Source organism: Rhinoderma darwinii, chromosome 5 (genome assembly GCF_050947455.1).
Source record: "Rhinoderma darwinii isolate aRhiDar2 chromosome 5, aRhiDar2.hap1, whole genome shotgun sequence".
NCBI lineage: Eukaryota > Metazoa > Chordata > Amphibia > Anura > Rhinodermatidae > Rhinoderma > Rhinoderma darwinii.
The window spans coordinates 276,785,752-276,803,007 of NC_134691.1; the positions used below are offsets into that span (position 1 = coordinate 276,785,752).

General features: G+C 38.9%; 1 protein-coding gene across 1 annotated transcript in view; it reads right to left on the bottom strand.

Annotated features, from left to right (window-relative positions):
- Positions 1-17,256, bottom strand: part of CMC1 (C-X9-C motif containing 1) — a 65,525-nt gene that overhangs the window by 34,184 nt on the left and 14,085 nt on the right. Inside the window, exon 2 of the mRNA XM_075828610.1 lies at positions 16,605-16,697. Within this exon, the coding sequence (XP_075684725.1) occupies positions 16,605-16,697 (93 nt within the window). The remainder of the gene's footprint in view (positions 1-16,604; positions 16,698-17,256) is intronic.

A 17,256-nucleotide genomic window follows, 5' to 3' on the forward strand; every position in this document is an offset into this window, starting at 1 on the left:
CTACGGTAAACGGATTATGGCAACAAACCAATAAGCTATGCTTGGAAAATAATGTTTCCTACAAATGCTACGGAATATATTATACTCAAGCCCTACCCTTTTATGATTTCATGCTGTGTATACATCTCTAAATGATGGCAAGTATATCATTACAGTCATTACATATGAAAAAATATATGCAGTACACATTATGTTTATAATGTCATGTTAAGCAGTAAGCATGGTTGGAAAAAGGAAGACCTGTCAGCTTGCTGAAATGGATATTCATTAGGGCGCTTTTACCTGAATAGGGAACATTTGGGCTTTCTGGTCTTTATGATAGTCCCAGCTGGTTATGGTAGAAGGTTAAGGCTTTACCACATTCTGTTCAATTCTGTATCCTAATTAGTCCAACGAGTCTATAGCTGTGAGCACCAAGTGTCCATACTCAAAAGAAACTAATTAATGCCAGCAAATTAGATCAACTCCAAAGATCCAACAGCCAAACTCTTAGTTAAATGCCCCTTGTTAATAGGAAGTGTAGCTGTCAATAACTGCTGTTGGTGGCTTTAATGAGACCAGTTTCTTTCATTGAAAGTGATTTCATGTCTTTGTCCTTGTAAAAGCTGCTCCTTCCCCTTAAAAAATACACTGTACATAGTAATGGTGGTGCTAGCTCTCTCACTTAATTCTTCTGATAAGCTGGGTTGAGATGACATTGAAAATAAAATGGAATAAAAGTACACTCCCAAATTATATTTTACATGCTGCACTGAAAAGGATTGGATAAAATCTGCCTGCTTCTTGCCGCTATACATGCATTTACAAATGGCCTTTGTTTTCTTTGTATTTCACTTTCCATTTAATAATTTGGCAAAATAACGAAGGATAAATGGTAAAATGTGATCAGAAATCTGAAATACACTGTAATTTACATACAGATACATGTACATATAGAGGTCTGCTTATTTTCTCCTGTACTTTGGGAGGTTTTAAAGAAGGATAAGGTGTTATTTAAAGCCCCTCGTGGACAGCAAATTTTTTCAAATCCAACCTGTTTCACTTTATGTGGCAATAACTTTGCAATGGTTTTACTTATCCAGACAATTGGAGAAATGTAGAGAAAATTTGCAAAAATTATAATTTTTCTACATTTTAATCTATCTGTTTAGAAGACAGATAGTTATACCACACAAAATAGTTAATAGTTAACATCCCCCATATGTCTACTTTATGTTCGCATCGTTTTTGGAATATCCTTTGATTTTTTTCTAGGATGTTGCAAGGCTTATAACTTTAGAAGCAATTTCTCACATTTTAAGAAAATTTTCAAAACCTACTTTTTTTAGGGACCAGTTCAGTTCTGAAGTGGCTATGAAGGGCATTATATATTAGAAACCCCCATATGTCACCCCATTTTAAAAACGGCACCCCTCAAAGTATTCAAAACAGCATTTAGAAAGTTTCTTAATCCTTTAGGTGTTTCACAGGAATTTCAGAAAAGTGGAGGTGAAATGTACAAATTTCATAATTTTTTTTTTTTTACAAAATCTATTTTAATTACATTTCTTCTGTAACACAAAAGGTCTTACCAGAGAAACGCAACTCAATATTTATTGCACAGGTTCTGCATCTTTTGGAAATATCCCACGTGTGGCCCTAGTTTGCTACATGACTGAAATACTGGCGTTAGAAGCAAAGGAGCACCTTGTGGATTTTGGGGCCTCTTTTTTATTAGAATATATTTTAGGCACCATGTCAGGTTTGAAGAGGTCATGTGGTGCCAAAACATAGGAAACACCCCCAAAAAGAGAAGATTTTATAAACTACACCCCCAAGGAATTTATCTAGGGGTATAGTGAGCAATTTTACCCCACGTTTTTTGCTAGATATATTGAAATTAGGCCGTGAAAATCTACATTTAAAATTTTCTCATAAAATGTAGTTTTAGCTCAGATTTTTTCATTTCATTAAGGAATAAAGGAGAAAAAGCACCCCAAAATTTGTAAAAAAAAAAATCTACCGAGTACGGCAATACACCATATGTTGGACACACAGCAGAGCTCAGAAAGGAAGGAGCACCATTTGGCTTTTAGAGCTCACATTTTGCTGAAATGGTTTTTGGGTGCCATGGCGCATTTGCAAAGCCCCTGAGGGATCAAAACCGTAAAAAAAAACAACAAAAAAAGAGACCGTATTTGGAAAACCACACCCCTCAAGGAATCTATCTATGGGTATAGTGAGCATTTAAACCCCTCAGATCTTTTGTAGAATGTATTGGAATTAGACAGTGGAAATGAAAACCTATCTAATTTTTTTCCATTAAATAGTAGAATTTTTTCATTTTTTTTATAAGGGATAAAGAAGAAAAAGCAACGCAACATTTGTAAAGCAATCTCTCCCGATTCTGGTAATACCCCATATGTGATTTTACACTGCCGTTTGGACACGTCAGGGCTCAGAATGGCAAAAGCGCTACTTTGCATGCAGCTTTTGCAGGATTGCTTTTTAGGCGCCATGTCGCATTTGCAGAACCCCTGAGGTACCAGTACAGTAGAAATCCATCAGAAGTGACTCATTTTTGGAAACTAAACCCTTCAGGGCATTCATCTAGGGGTGTAGTGAGCATTTTAACCCCACAGGTGTTTCCTAGATTTTATTAGAATTAGGCAGTGAAAACTAAAAATTACTTTTTTTCCAAAAACATCTAGGATATAGCTCCCAATTTTTCCTTTTCACAACGGGTAATAGGAAAAAAAAAAACACCCCAAAATTTGTTATTCAATATCTCCTGAGTATAGCAATACCCTACATGTGGTCGTAAACTGCTGTTTGGGCACATGGCAGGGCTCAGAAAGGAAGGAGCGCCATTTGGCATGTGGAGCTCAGATTTTACTGGATTGCTGTTCGAGACCTATGTCACATTTGCAAAGCCCCTGAGGTACGAGAGTACAGTGGAAACCCCCGAGAAGTGACCCCATTTTGGAAACTACACCCCTCAAGGCATTTATCTTTTGCCTTGACATATGACAGTGTTTAGACGTGAAAGAGCAACATGTGCATTTCAGTTCTATTTTGGATATTTTCACAGTATTGGCCCAAAACTGCAGGGCGCCGAGGTCTAACAGTGAAACAAACCCCCAAAAGTGATGCTATTTTAGAAACTACCCCCCTACATAAAAAGCATTTTTTTATGTAGTGTAGAGGGCATTTTGACACCACGGGTGTTTTTTTTAATTAGAAATTAATGCACAGCGGATGGTGCAAAGCAAAATAAATTTTGTTCCAGATATGAAATTTCAGTACCCAATATTTGGTGCCCAGCTGGTGCCACTGAAGACCTACCTCAAACTGTTAAGCGGGTTCTCCCGTGTATAGTGATGCCATATATGTGGACATAAACTGATGTTTGAGCACACTGTAGGGTTCAGAAGGGAGGAAGCGCCATTTGGCTTTTGGAGCACAGATTTTGGATAATAGTTCTGCTTGGGGTTTTGCTGGTATTTCAGTTTATGATGTGGGTGCATATGTAATCTATGTGAAGTACATCAGGGCATAAGAAGAGGGTATAATAATGGGATAAATAATAATAATTTATAGATGCGTGGCCGGTGTCGCACTGATAAATGGTGCCCCGTCTTATCCGCTTTTAGAACACACTCTGAACATTTTGCATCGCCATATTCTGAGAGCCAGAACTTTTTAATTTTTTCTCCAACGGAGCTGTGTTGAGGGCTTTTTTGCAGGACAATCTGTAGTTTTCATTGGTACCATTTTGGGGTACATGCGACTTTTTTTATCACTTTTTATTCAATTGTTTTGCAAAGCAAGGTGACCAAAAAACTGAAATTAAGGTAGTTTTTTTTTGGCGATATTATATGTATATAGTTTCTTTATGTTTTACAGCGTTACCACAATAAAAAATTATTTTATTTTTTTAAATACGTTTATTTTTTGGGTTTCCATATTTTTTGTTTATGTAACCTGAAACTTTATTTTCATTCAACATTTTTGTGAACCTTTTTTAGTCCCACTAGAGGACTTGAAGGCCTGAAGCCCTGATCGTTATTCTAATACACTGCACTACATATGTAGTGCAGTGTATTCGAGCGGTCTGTTATTCATTGACAGCAAGCCTATTAGGTCCCATATCTTGGCGGGGCCTAGTAGGTCACCGTACTTGGCAGCCAGAAGGCCATTGTTAGGCCTCCGGTTGCCATAGCAACCATCCGCACCCCTGCGATTGCATCATAGGGATGTTCATGGCATACAAACAAACTAAAGCCAAGGTTGCAATTAATCGCAGCATTTAGGGGGTTAATCGGCGGGGATCGGACCTCACTCTGGTCCCTGCCGTTACAACAGTGTCACTGCGATATTAAGCGGACACCCACTGGTGATGGAGCAGGCTCAGCTTCTGAGCCTGCTCCATCACTGTCACGTACAGTTACATGACAATGCGCTAACCCCTTGGTGGCAGCAACGTAATAGTATGTGACATGTCGCCAAGGGGTTAAGCAATACTATGCTTGAAAATCTTACATTTGATCCATCTCTGTGTGTTGTGATTTTCCTGTGGTAGATGAGAATTATAATATATGTAATAGGCACTTAGGACGGATATTAATATAAGAGGTATACCTATTGACCATAGATTACATAAAGTCGGCTTATTTGCAGATAATGTCATCTTAAAGGGGTTGGCCGCTTTATCTAGACTTATTTCTAATGTGTGGCAGGCAAGAAAATATTACACTTACTAATATACCTTCATTACCAGTTCTGCTGTTTTTTTTAACTTATGGTAAGCCACGTCCCTTGGTGAAGAGAAACCTTTCTCCCCTCTGCCTCGCTGCTCTCGTCTATCCCTGCGCGTGACATGGAGTAGCATGTGACCAGTCTCTCGACCATGCCTGAATGTGGCTGGACTTCCCGTTATCTATCTGCACATGCGCTGGTTTCCTGTAATCATCCGCCTCCTCACATCATGTCCCCCCTCTGTATCATCCCCTCCTCACATTACGCCCAGCATAATCCCCTCATCTACCCCCGTATCATACCCTCATCTCCCCCCGTATCATACCCTCATCTCATCATCTTCCCCCAGTATCATCCCCTCATCTCATCATCTTCCCCCAGTATCATCCCCTCATCTCCCCCCAGTATCATCCCCTCATCTCCCCCCAGTATCATCCCCTCATCTCCCCCAAGTATCATCCCCTCATCTCCCCCCAGTATCATACTTTCATGTCATCTCCCCCCAGTATAATCACATCATCCCCGCCGTGTCATCCCCCTCATCTCCCCCCAGTATCATCACATGATCTCCCCCGCATATCATCCCCCTCATCACATCTCCCCCAGTGTCACCCCCTCTTCACATCACCCCTCCCCCAGTGTCCCCCCACTATAAGCAGAAACTTTCTTACCCATGTCAGCAGGATCTCCTCTCTACACTGCAGAATAATACTGTACTACTTGTAGCAGCAGCTGTGAGCAGCCTTTTACGGATCTGACAGCAACTGTGCCGTGTAACATGTCAAAGTATCTTCTCTCTCTGGTCACACAGCACAGGAGAAGCTGCTGCTACAAGTAGTACATTACTATGCCCAGTGCAGAGAGGAGGTCGTGCTGACCTGGAGAAGAAAGAGGATTTCTATAGGGAAGTGATACTGGGAGAGAGATGATACCGAACAGGAATGACACTGGGGGAGGGACGGGGACGGGACTGAAGGAGAAGAGAAATAATACTGTGGGATATGATACTGGGAGGGAGGGTAGACATCGTACTGTGGGAGGTGAGAGGATTCTGGGGGTTCTAGCAACACTGGGCGATATATATATATATATACATACACACACACACACACACACACACACACACACACACACACACACACGTACACACGTACACACGTACACATACAAAATGTATGTAGATTTGATATATATATATATATATATATATATTTATTTATAGATCTATATTTATACATATATATACAAAAATAAGTGAAAAAATAGGGGTTCTTTATTACCCTCAGTAAAATGTTTCAGCACCATCCACTGAAACCTTTCTCAATCTTGACCGTTATTTACGGCCGGAGGAGGAGTTTGGGAGAGCGGATAACGACAATGAACTTTTGACAGCAGCGGCCAGCGAGGGGCGGGTAGATCAGACAGGTCCTTGGATCATTAGAAGACACAGCTCTGATACACACACTAACGAGCCGTGCACCTGTGTGTTCATCACATGACCATGGACAGAATTTTATCCACTGAATATTCCTACTGAATAATAACAAGCAGAGATCTTGAAAACCATGAGGAATTAATACAGAAAGTGTATTGGAAAATTGTATGACTTTACATTATACAAAAAATAACATGAATTTGTTGAAAGCTGACAACCCTTTTAATAAAGAAAAAATATATGAAACGGCTGTACAGGAAAAACAGGGATCACTAACTGGGGAATTATGAGACGAGTTTGATGGCTGAGTGTTAATGAGCATTCCAATTAAAATTTTGTTTTAAGTACTTGCATACATTTACGTCATCAGGTGATCACACCAAAATCAAAGGAATCAGCCAACATTTATCTAATATATATGGCCAGCTCTATACAAAGTAAAAGTCCTTGTCACCCTGTCTGGCGATACTGACAAAACTGCTGGTCAAGTATGTATGAAAAATAGACTCAAATATGATTTTAATACAGAATAGTCTGATGATCCACCATGTCCAGGGCACTTACATGGAAATAAAATAGAATACCAAGTAAATTGATCCAGCACTTTGTGGTATGACAAACGGGACAACTTTTATTTCAGTATGCTCCCATATTTAAAGACGTCACCACACTTTATTGGGCCTATATCCCTATCCCAACACCTTTGACTTGTGCAATAAGTCAGGAGAAATGTTGTTTTTTTAAGAATGAGAAGGAGACCTCGGTTTGCGCAAACCATCAAATGGTTCAGTTTAAATATTATGCATCGTCTGTATTATACTCCTTCTTTACTTTATAAACTGGGCTTATCGGAGGATGCAAAATGCAATTCAGGTCAATACCCTGTGGCTGAGTTCTTACACATGATATGGAAACAGCCAACTATTGACTTATACTGGTCTTTGATATTTGAAGAGTTGGCGATCTAACTAGATCGTGAGATTCCGAAATCTGCAAAATTCGCGCTTTTGAATTGTACCGACGAGTTGTCAATGGCGGAGCTCTAGCAATCACAAATTCGGCTTATTTTGAGAGTTTTATTGCTCGCTAAATCAGTTCTTGCAAGGAAATGGATAGCAGAGACCTCCCCCTCTATTTTAGAATGGAGACGTATTGTTTTTAACCCCTTAATGACCAGGCCATTTTGCACGTTAATGACCAAGGATTATTTTTTGTTTTTTCACGGTCGCATTCCAAGAGTCGTAAGTTTTTTTTTATTCCGTCGACATAGCCGTATAAGGGCTTGTTTTTTGCGGGACGTTTTGTATTTTTCAATTGCTCCATTTTTGAATGCATATAATATATTGATTAACTTTTATTAACTTATTTGAAAATAAGCAGCTATTCTAGCATTGATTTTCACGTTATAAATTTACACCGTTTATTATGCAGCGTAAATAAAATGTTACCTTTATTCTATGGGTTGGCACGATTACGGAGATACCAATTATATAAAGGTTTTATATGTTTTTCTAAGTTTGCTCAATAAAGACCTTTTAAAAAAATTTACTTGTTTTTGCATCGCCGCATTCCAAGAGCCGTAACTTTTTTATTTTTCTGTTGTGGCCGTATGTGGGCTTGATTTTTGCGGGGCAAGGTGTAGTTTTCATTAGTACTATTTTGGGGTACATGGGACTTATTGATGAACTTTTATTTAAGTTTTTTTTATGGGGGGAATGGGAGAAAAAAAATGAATTTTGCCGTTGTTTTTTGCGTCTTTTTTGGACGCCGTTCATCCGGCGGTTTAATTAATGTGTTCATTTTATTGTTCAAGTTGTTACGATTGCGGGGATACCATATATGTGTATGTGTGATTTGTTTTGACACTTTTACTAAATAAAACAACTTTTTGGGCAAAAAATTTAGTTTATTTGATTTTCACTGTAATTTTTTATTTATTTTTTTCACAAACTTTATTTAACTGATTTACATTTATTTTTTTTTGTCCCACCAGGGGACTTTACTATGCGATCTGCTGATCACATATATAATGCTTTGGTATACTTAGTATACCAAAGCATTATTGCCTGTCAGTGTAAAACTGACAGGCAATATATTAGGTCATGCCTCCGGCATCGCCTAACAGGCATTTACTGAAGACAGACCTGGGGGTCTCTGTCAAACACATTAGATGTCGCTGTCACTATTGACAGCGGCATTTAATGGGTTAAACTGCCAGAATCGGAGAGCGCTTCGATTCCGGCAGTTGCAGCAGGAGCCAGGCTGTGTATAACAGCCGTGCTCCTGCCGCTGATCGCGTGGGTACACTGTCAGTACCCGCGCCATCACAGGACGGATATATCCGTCTTCCGGCGCGAACTAGCAGCTGCAGAGGATGGATATATCCGTCCTTCGGCGTTAAGAGGTTAAAATCAAAATGTCTGAGAAAATAAGATCTAAAATGTTGAAACAATTTCATAAATGGGAAGAGTTTAAGGGTCTCTGGAACGGATGTGAAGTGGAGAGGTTGTGGTCGTAGGGAGGTGGGAATGTGTAGGGTATTGTTTGAATTGTTATTTTACATTATATTATTATGTGGTTGTAATGCAATAATTTACTGAATTAAATGTATGAAAAAATGTCACCACAACAAAAAAAACCTTAAAAACATTGCTTACGTGTTTCGAGTGCTACTTGCGCTCTTAATCACAGCTAATGTTGAGTGACGCTACAAGTTTTGTTTTTTTTAAACAGAAGACCCGTCTGCAATATCCGAATGCATTACATATGATGTTCACTAGTTCCTAGTTTAATATATTGCTTTACGACGTAATACAATAACTCATACAAAATGTAAAAACACAAATATAACTTTAAAAAAAAAACGTGACCGGGACACGGATCCATTGATTCTTGATTTCACTAGATCTACTGTAAGTCATAGGACTTCAACATTTTTGTGACTTTTAGTCGGTTTGCAACATTTCTACGCCAGAAAACTGGTGTAGGAACATTGTTAACTCCCCTCAAAATTACAAATTTTATATTTTTATCCTCAAGTTCCAGCTCTTTATAAAATTAAAGGAGTTGGTGAAGAAGACTTACGTCTTCTTTATAAGAAAACAGCACCGGGAAACGACTCCTGGAATTAAAGAGGATCTGTCATTCCCTATCTCCTAACGAATCTAATAACTGATTACAGTATAAAAAAACATTCAAAAACATTTATTATTTGCCAAGTTATGAGCATTTTTCCAAATATGCTAATGTGGCTCTAATAGCCAAAAAGGAGGAGACTCTTTCTTTTTACTCTGAGCGGTGTAATGTTTTCTGTATGACGCTGTCCAATCAGTATACATCTTCTCCCCCTTCCCTGCCCAGCAACACAGTGTGATCATATAGTATATAACTTCCATTCCTGTGTATTCAACTGGCAATATCTCCGGTTGTTTCACAGCTAGAATTGTTTAAGGTGGTCCACAGCCCAAAATATGGCCGTTTTAAGCGCTCCCCCCTTCCCTGGCCAGCAAAATAGTTTGATCATATAGTATACAGCTTCCATAACCGACTGTGTTTTCAACTGGTGATGCCTCCGGTTGTTTCACAGCCAGAACTGTGATCCTGGTGTCATATGAAAGATTAGAATCTCATCTACAGCCAGAGATGTGGCTATTTTAAGTAATCCCTTTTTCCTCCAGCCCCAGTCTCTCATACTGTGTGTGAAGCAGCTTCATGCTGATAGGACAGCTTCAGCGGCTGTGAGTTAGCTGTTCCTCAGGAGAATCTCTGGTGTTGACACCCACTTGGCTAGTATAGACTCATTTGCATATTTAGAAAAAAGCTGATAACTTCTAAAATAATAAACGTTTTGGGACACAATATTCACTAGTATTATCAGTGTGACAGCGTCTATTAGATTAGCTAGGGTTTGGGTATTACTAAACTAGTGACAGAGCTTCTTTAAACTCCAAGACATCAGGAAGCTATCTGGGAATTAAAGACTGCTGGCATAGTTATCAAAATGGCTGATAAAGGGAGCACAATTGAGGTTTTGGATGAATTGTCATATAATCAAATCACTTCAATGTTTAATGAAACTCAAACCTACAGAAGCATGCAAGGCCCTGACCAAACTAGTCAAGGAAGGATTAATCATGCGTGTTATGAAAAAACAAAAACCATGCAGAATATTTAGTAGTGGAACATCCCATAATACCCATCATGCATGAATTACCTAAAGTACACAAGGGTGAGATCCCACCAAAGAGACCTATGGTCTCGGGTATGGTGTCGCTGAACGAGAGGCTGTGTGCTTTGTTTGATGGTCTACTGGCAGCCTCTTGTTCAGCGAATACCATCCTATAACCGAGACACAAAAGAAACTTTACGTGTATTTCATAATAAAGATTGGAAGGAAATATACTTATGGCTTAGCTGTGATGTTATATCCCTCTACACTTCTATACCACCTGAGGTAGCTATAATGGCATTAAAACACCATTTAGTGAAGTACAGCCAATCTATAAGAATATATATTACAGGTCATCCACTTATTGACGATGCACAACTATTTAAGTTTTGACCGCCATTACAATTTACAAATCACTGGAGGGGCCAAGCAAAGTATTCTCTATTCCCAGCAAATATGATAATGTCAGATTGGGAGGAGCTAAATATTATTTATGTGAATTAGATATGTCACATAAATAATCCACTTATATCTCACATCAAGTGGTATAATAGAAATATAGACTATCATTTGGGAAGGAGAGACGTTTAGAGTAAATTACAATAACATGAATCTGAGATTCACACATCATTGTCATCAATTTTTTAGATTCAAGTCTGTCATGAAATAAGATAACATAATCCACTGACACATGTACCTATAAAAGAGATTACATGTAACACCATTTTACATGCAGAAGTTGCCACCCAAAACATGAATATATTCCAATAGCTGAACTGTATAGGACAAAATGCAACTGTAGTAATAAGATATTCTACGATAGGGAATCAGGAGAGATCATCAATAGATTGACTGGATGTTAAACGGTGCTAAGATCAGTGTTGATAGAAAAACACAGGGCAATATAGTCAATATAATGGATAATAAATCTAGCAGATAAAGAGTATCCCAAAAAAATCTCATATAAACCGACATTTGAGACCAATACAGTTTAGGGTGTGTTCACATCTGCGTCGGGGTTCTGTTGATCGGTTCCGTCAGACCTTTCCGTCTGAGGAAGCCATCAACGGAAAAGCAAACGAAAACCAAAGCTTCCATTTGCATTACCATTGATTTCAATGGTAATGCTTCCGTTTCTAATGGTTTCCATTTGTAGCCATTCCGTAAGGTTTCCATTTTTTTGCGGAATCAATAGCGTTGTCGACCGCACTCCTGCGATGCAAAGGTCTGACGGAACCCATCAACGGAACCTAAAGCTGATGTGAACAGGCCCTTAGAGTTTGACCATCAAAAACAGTTACCAAGCACCTACCAGTGCTATTTGAGGATGGTAAACTAAGCTGCCAAGAGGGTTCCCAGCTGTCTGCACACCGAGCCCCAAATTTCAATTCTATATTATTTTCAAGTTTATTTCTGTCCCAAAGAAGAAAAATAATAAAAATAAAAGTTATATAAAAAAAATTATATTATATTATATTATATTATATATATATATATATATATATACATACACACACACACACACACACATACATACATATACACACACACACACACACACACACACACACACACGTCTACATAGTTTCGGTTTCTATATGTGTGGGGCCAATAAATTGAAACCATATATTGTGAGATAACAGACAAAGCATACATTATTATGAACTACATAAACTGAAATGTAATCTATTTGATGTCTTGCATTGACTGTAAACTCAAAATTAATCTAGTCTAATCTACAAAACAGAAATATATCCCAGGGAGCCAGACACTTTTTGGAAATACATGTAGGGTCACTGAGGACCCTATACATACAGGGCATAGAAAAGGTCAAATGATCGATGAGAGGAGGTGACTGGAAGAGGAAACTGTTAGATCGCAAGACTTTTGGGTGCTTTTGTCTCAATACCGGGTTTTCCATGGGACTCAATATAAAAAAGGGAATTGTTGCAGTTCACACCTTCATTCACAATATGATCAGGTGCCCAGCGTTATTTGGATTCATGCTTCACAATCAGGTCCTTAACTGAGTCTAATATCATAGTCTTCTTAAATCATTGTATAGTTCTTTATTTCCATTAGTCTTAGGCCCTGTTCACACAGAGTTTTTCGTCTGAAATTTTGAGGCAGATTTTTATCTGCCTGCACGCCATTTGTAACGTTTGAGCGCCGCAGGCAAAAGCGCTGCGAAAAACGCTTTCTCTGCTTGCTCTGAGTTTTCGGACGATTTTTGGCGCGTTTTCCTCATCAAAAAACGTGTAAAAAAAAACTGTGTGAACAGGGCCTTACAATTAGATAGTTGGAACAAAAATTATATGATTTCAATACAATTATCATCCTAATAGTTCATAACATGTAATACTTTGATTATATAGACATATGTTCTATGAGTAGTAGATCTAGTGAACTTCCATTAATTCTTGATTTCAAGATCAGTGTCCTGGTCACGTTTTTTTAAGATTACATTTGTGTATTAAAATTGTCTTTAGCTTTCTTTTTTTTTGTATTATGTCACGTAGAAATATGTTGACCTTTGAACTATGCATTATAATATTGAATCACAGGGTGGGGGCTTCTGTTAAAAAAAAAAAAAAGCTTGTGGGGTCATTTAACAATATGCTCTGGTTAGGAGCGCATGTAGCATTCACAACGTGCAAGTAATGTTTTTAAAAGTATTTTTGTCGTCTTTACATTTCCCGTTTGTCATATCACGGAGCGCTGGCTCAAAATACTTCTGAATCTATTTGCATAGGCCTGTGGAGGCAATACTTGCCCCTGTGCATACAAAATCCTGAGCACAGGATCTAAAGACAATGTCGGGTGAGCTAATTTTAGAATCTATTTGGCTTAGTATAGACAATAAAAAGAAAAGCTTCAAATTATTGGAAAGCTTTAGAGATAGTTTAAAGCGAAGCTAAATGTTTGCCAAACTTCTGACATGTGATTGGTGGGGGTCCGAGCTCTGAGACCTCCACCAAATCGCTAGAACGAAGCAGCTAAAGCGATCGTGTGAGCGCTTCGGGTCTGTTCAGCTTTTTCCGGAAATAAATGTATCGGTGTACGGACTCAATAGAAAGTCTATGAGCCCGTACTCCGATACATCGGCTTTCCGGAAAAAGCCGAATAGACACGAAGCGGCTGAGCGTTCACACGAGCGCTTCAGCTGCTTCGTTCTAGCGATTGGTGGGGTCTCAGTGCTCGGACCCCCACCAATCCAGACTTCTGACATGTCACTATGACATGTCAGAAGTTTGTCAAACGTTTAGCTACACTTTAAATAATTCTGCTTACTATGGGTCCAATAGTTCTCAAAAGAGAAGAGGAGTTTGGGAGGGTTTACTGCCGAATGCTCAGAACACTTCTCTGGTTACGGAATGCCCTGTTGAGACTTGGCATCACGGTGCCCAACAGATTAATGGTATGTCCCCACACAGCGTAAACGCTGGAATTTCCAAACGGGTTTTCCGTGTGGAAATGCCGCAGCATTTTCACAAGAGAAATTAAATATCTGCACCGCAGTTCAATTTCCGCATTTCTTTTACGCAGCATGTGGATGAGATTTGTTGAAACTTTTCTATGAAACTGGTGCTTGAGAGGTAAACACAGACATGCTCACTGTATTACAATACAAAAAGCACAGAAACAAGCACGACATGGCTAAAAGTATATGGACATTCCTTCTAGTTAGTGGATGACGGCAACTCCGTTTTATTTTCTATGGTTTGGAATACTCGACAAGCACACAGGTGAATTGTAAGTGTCCACATACTTTTGGCCATTAGTACATTATTGAAATATTCAAGCACTTTATTTTACTAGCATTTAAATTCATCAAATCCTTCCTTGTGAAGATTTTTAACATAACTAAACAATTATTTCTCCAAAAACATGAAGAATACAGAAGTCAATTACCTTTTGACTCTTAAAAAAAATGACCATTCTAAAACATACTGTAGGTATAGCAAACAAATACCGGTACCTTCGGAGTATAAAATAATAGAAGCATGCCTTAGGTCCTATAAAAGGCTTTCCACAAACAGATTTATTCAGACACAATCTAACGTATGCGCTTAGGGTTCCAGGACCGCCGAGTATCTCACACTTCTCCTGTGGTTACACCACGTCTCATAATAGGCCATAACTATTCCACAAGTTATTTCTACCAAGTGTCATTTTAATTTCCCCTTGGGCAAAGGGAATGCAAAGAGTAGTGCTGGAAAAGGGCTCCGATCTTCACATGTGACTCTTCACATGTCACTTGAAAATGTCCTATTCTTAAGCCAGTGCAACCCTTAAGGGACACAATGGCCCCTGTTGGTGCGGTATTGTTGAAAAAGTGCATGTTACTGAAACCATGGTTGACACTGGCCAGGCTTTGTAGAAGGGAGGCCTGAAGTTATGTTGTGGCCAATCATTTTTACTAAATATCACTGTGTGCCCAGAGCAGAAGAGGTATGAGAAAACCTAGGTGGTGCGAACCAACTGTTTACATCATCCAATCAATTCACTTTTCACAGTTCTTTTACTTTTATTTATTCTTTGCAGTGCCATATTACATACTTTTCCTTCCTATAAGTATAACAACATTTAAAACCAATAATAGTATAACATGTTTTTAGAAACATAGGGAACTTTGTGGTCCTCCTTTGTAAAGGTATAAAAAAGCATGGCCAGTGTAAAAGGAGTTATCCGGATTTAATAGCTGGTCTCATGCCAGTCTCCGTGCAATCTAAGTGCCAAGATCTCGAAAAATATGAAGCGGTGTATGAATCTGCGTATGTCAAACACATACACCGCTCCGGCCCGCTCTTGAATACAGTTTTATGTATGAGCCATATTTTTACAGTTTTACCTAGGACAGGATCGGTGCCATCCTCGGAAGATCAGGAAAGCCCTTCAAAAACTTAGAGGGGGAATCTTTCCTGATGTCCCAGGATAGGATTCATGTCGTAAATCTTTTCTCCAGCTCCTGGAGGTAGAACTTAGGGAAATTTTCCTTATTATAATCATCATTATTTACACGCTTTGTTAGAAATTCTAATTAATTGTTGTGGAGCAGATTTACAGGAGAACCCATGCCTAATGTATTGATATAAAAAAAAACAAAAAAACATGTAGATATTATGTTCACGTAGGCTGTGACGGATGCCACCATGTTAAAAAAAAAAACCTTATACGTTTAAGGTATATGTTTTTCACTGGACTGCATAGTCTAATATGATATTCCATGGGATGAATTTATAAATCATTCCATGCTGGCATGGAAACGGCGCAATGCTGCAAAAGCTTAAATTTGCGCAAACAAATTTTGACTTTTGCAGAACTCACGGCACTGTACAAAAAAGTGGGTGGGGACTTAGTAAAAGGGGCATGGCCTTCCGTGGCCCAACAAATTTAATAGCTAGCGTAGATTTTACTTTCTGGCGCATAGACGGCCAGATATGTTCCTAATTTATTAAGTGCCGTGCATCGCTTCATAAATTCTCACATCTCACTTCAGTGCTATTTAGACTAAGACTGGCGTATGAAACTGGATAGGGAGAAAAATAACAAAGCACGGCGCCACATAGTGTAATAATGTAGATTACCCACAAGTAATTGCACAGAGGTAAGGTGAAATGTACTCACCTAGAGAAGTTGTGCTGAGCAGGCACAACACTGTTAGAAGGGATAAATCAGCCTACGTGGTAATCACCGCTACTTGGGATGTGTTGAAAGCAGACACACCCAGAGTGTGTGTAGGTAGATCCGAGATACAGCTGCTGCCCAGGTCCAAACCGGTAAATGGAAATTTACCGCCAGGTATAGAATACAATTGAGGAAAAAAGTAGGACCAAATATGCTAGGCACTGCTATTGAGAAACATATTTAATGGATTGAAGGAAATACAGGCTACGCGTTTCGACGCAGGACATGCGTCTTCATATTTGGTCCTAATTTTTCTCCTCAATTGTATTCTGGCTTATGAAACGTCAGTCTTTATAAGTCGTTCCACCCCACCCCCAAGACATATATTTTACTCGCAGTAAAAGGACACTCTTTTGGCCTCTGTCTGATGACAATATAGACCTGCGAACACGTCTAGCATTTATGTCCGGAGCTTTCGAGACCTACACACTAAACAAAAACGTGATGTGAACAGGTCCTTAAAGCATTTAAAACAAATTTTAATATCAAACTAATCTTCATGAAGCAGGAGAATTATGAATATTTTAAGTCTAAAAGCTTCAGTGAAAACGTTTTCATAAAAAAGTCCAATCTCACCTTCTACTTGTTCTGCACACAGCAGCCTGGCTTTCTCTCTCATCATCTTAGGAATGAGAACATCTTTCTCTACATGTCGCAGACCGTGTTCCTCTGCAACAAAAGGAGACCTCATTTTAACAAACTAAAAACATTATTAAAAAAGTGGAACCATATTGAACTTGGAAAAATATATGCCCACAGTAAGACGACGACCTAGTGAATATAAAAACACTTTGTAAGAAAAGTTTTTAAACTTAAGTGTACATATATAAATCAGTGAAAAGTAACAAAAAAAAAACAAAAAATTAAATACGACAGTTATGCGGGGAGCGAAAAGTATTAGCAGTGTACTCACTGCAGTATGTGCTTGTACATAGACTTCAGCGGGGCCGGTCACATGATGAAAAATCGTGTCGTCATGAAGGAAGACTGTGCAACTAGACGTCCCATTCCCCTGCCAGCACTATAAAAATCTATTAAAATCTCATAATCAGCGCGACAGGGGACCGGAATGTATCTGAGCGAGTGTACTCACATACCGTAGTAAGTACACTGCTAATACTTTTCGCTCCCCACATAACCCCTTTAAGGCTGGGTGCACACAGAGTTTTGTGACAAGTTTTTTGATGCGGAAACCGCGCCGCAAAACTCGTCAAAAGCCGGCCGAAAA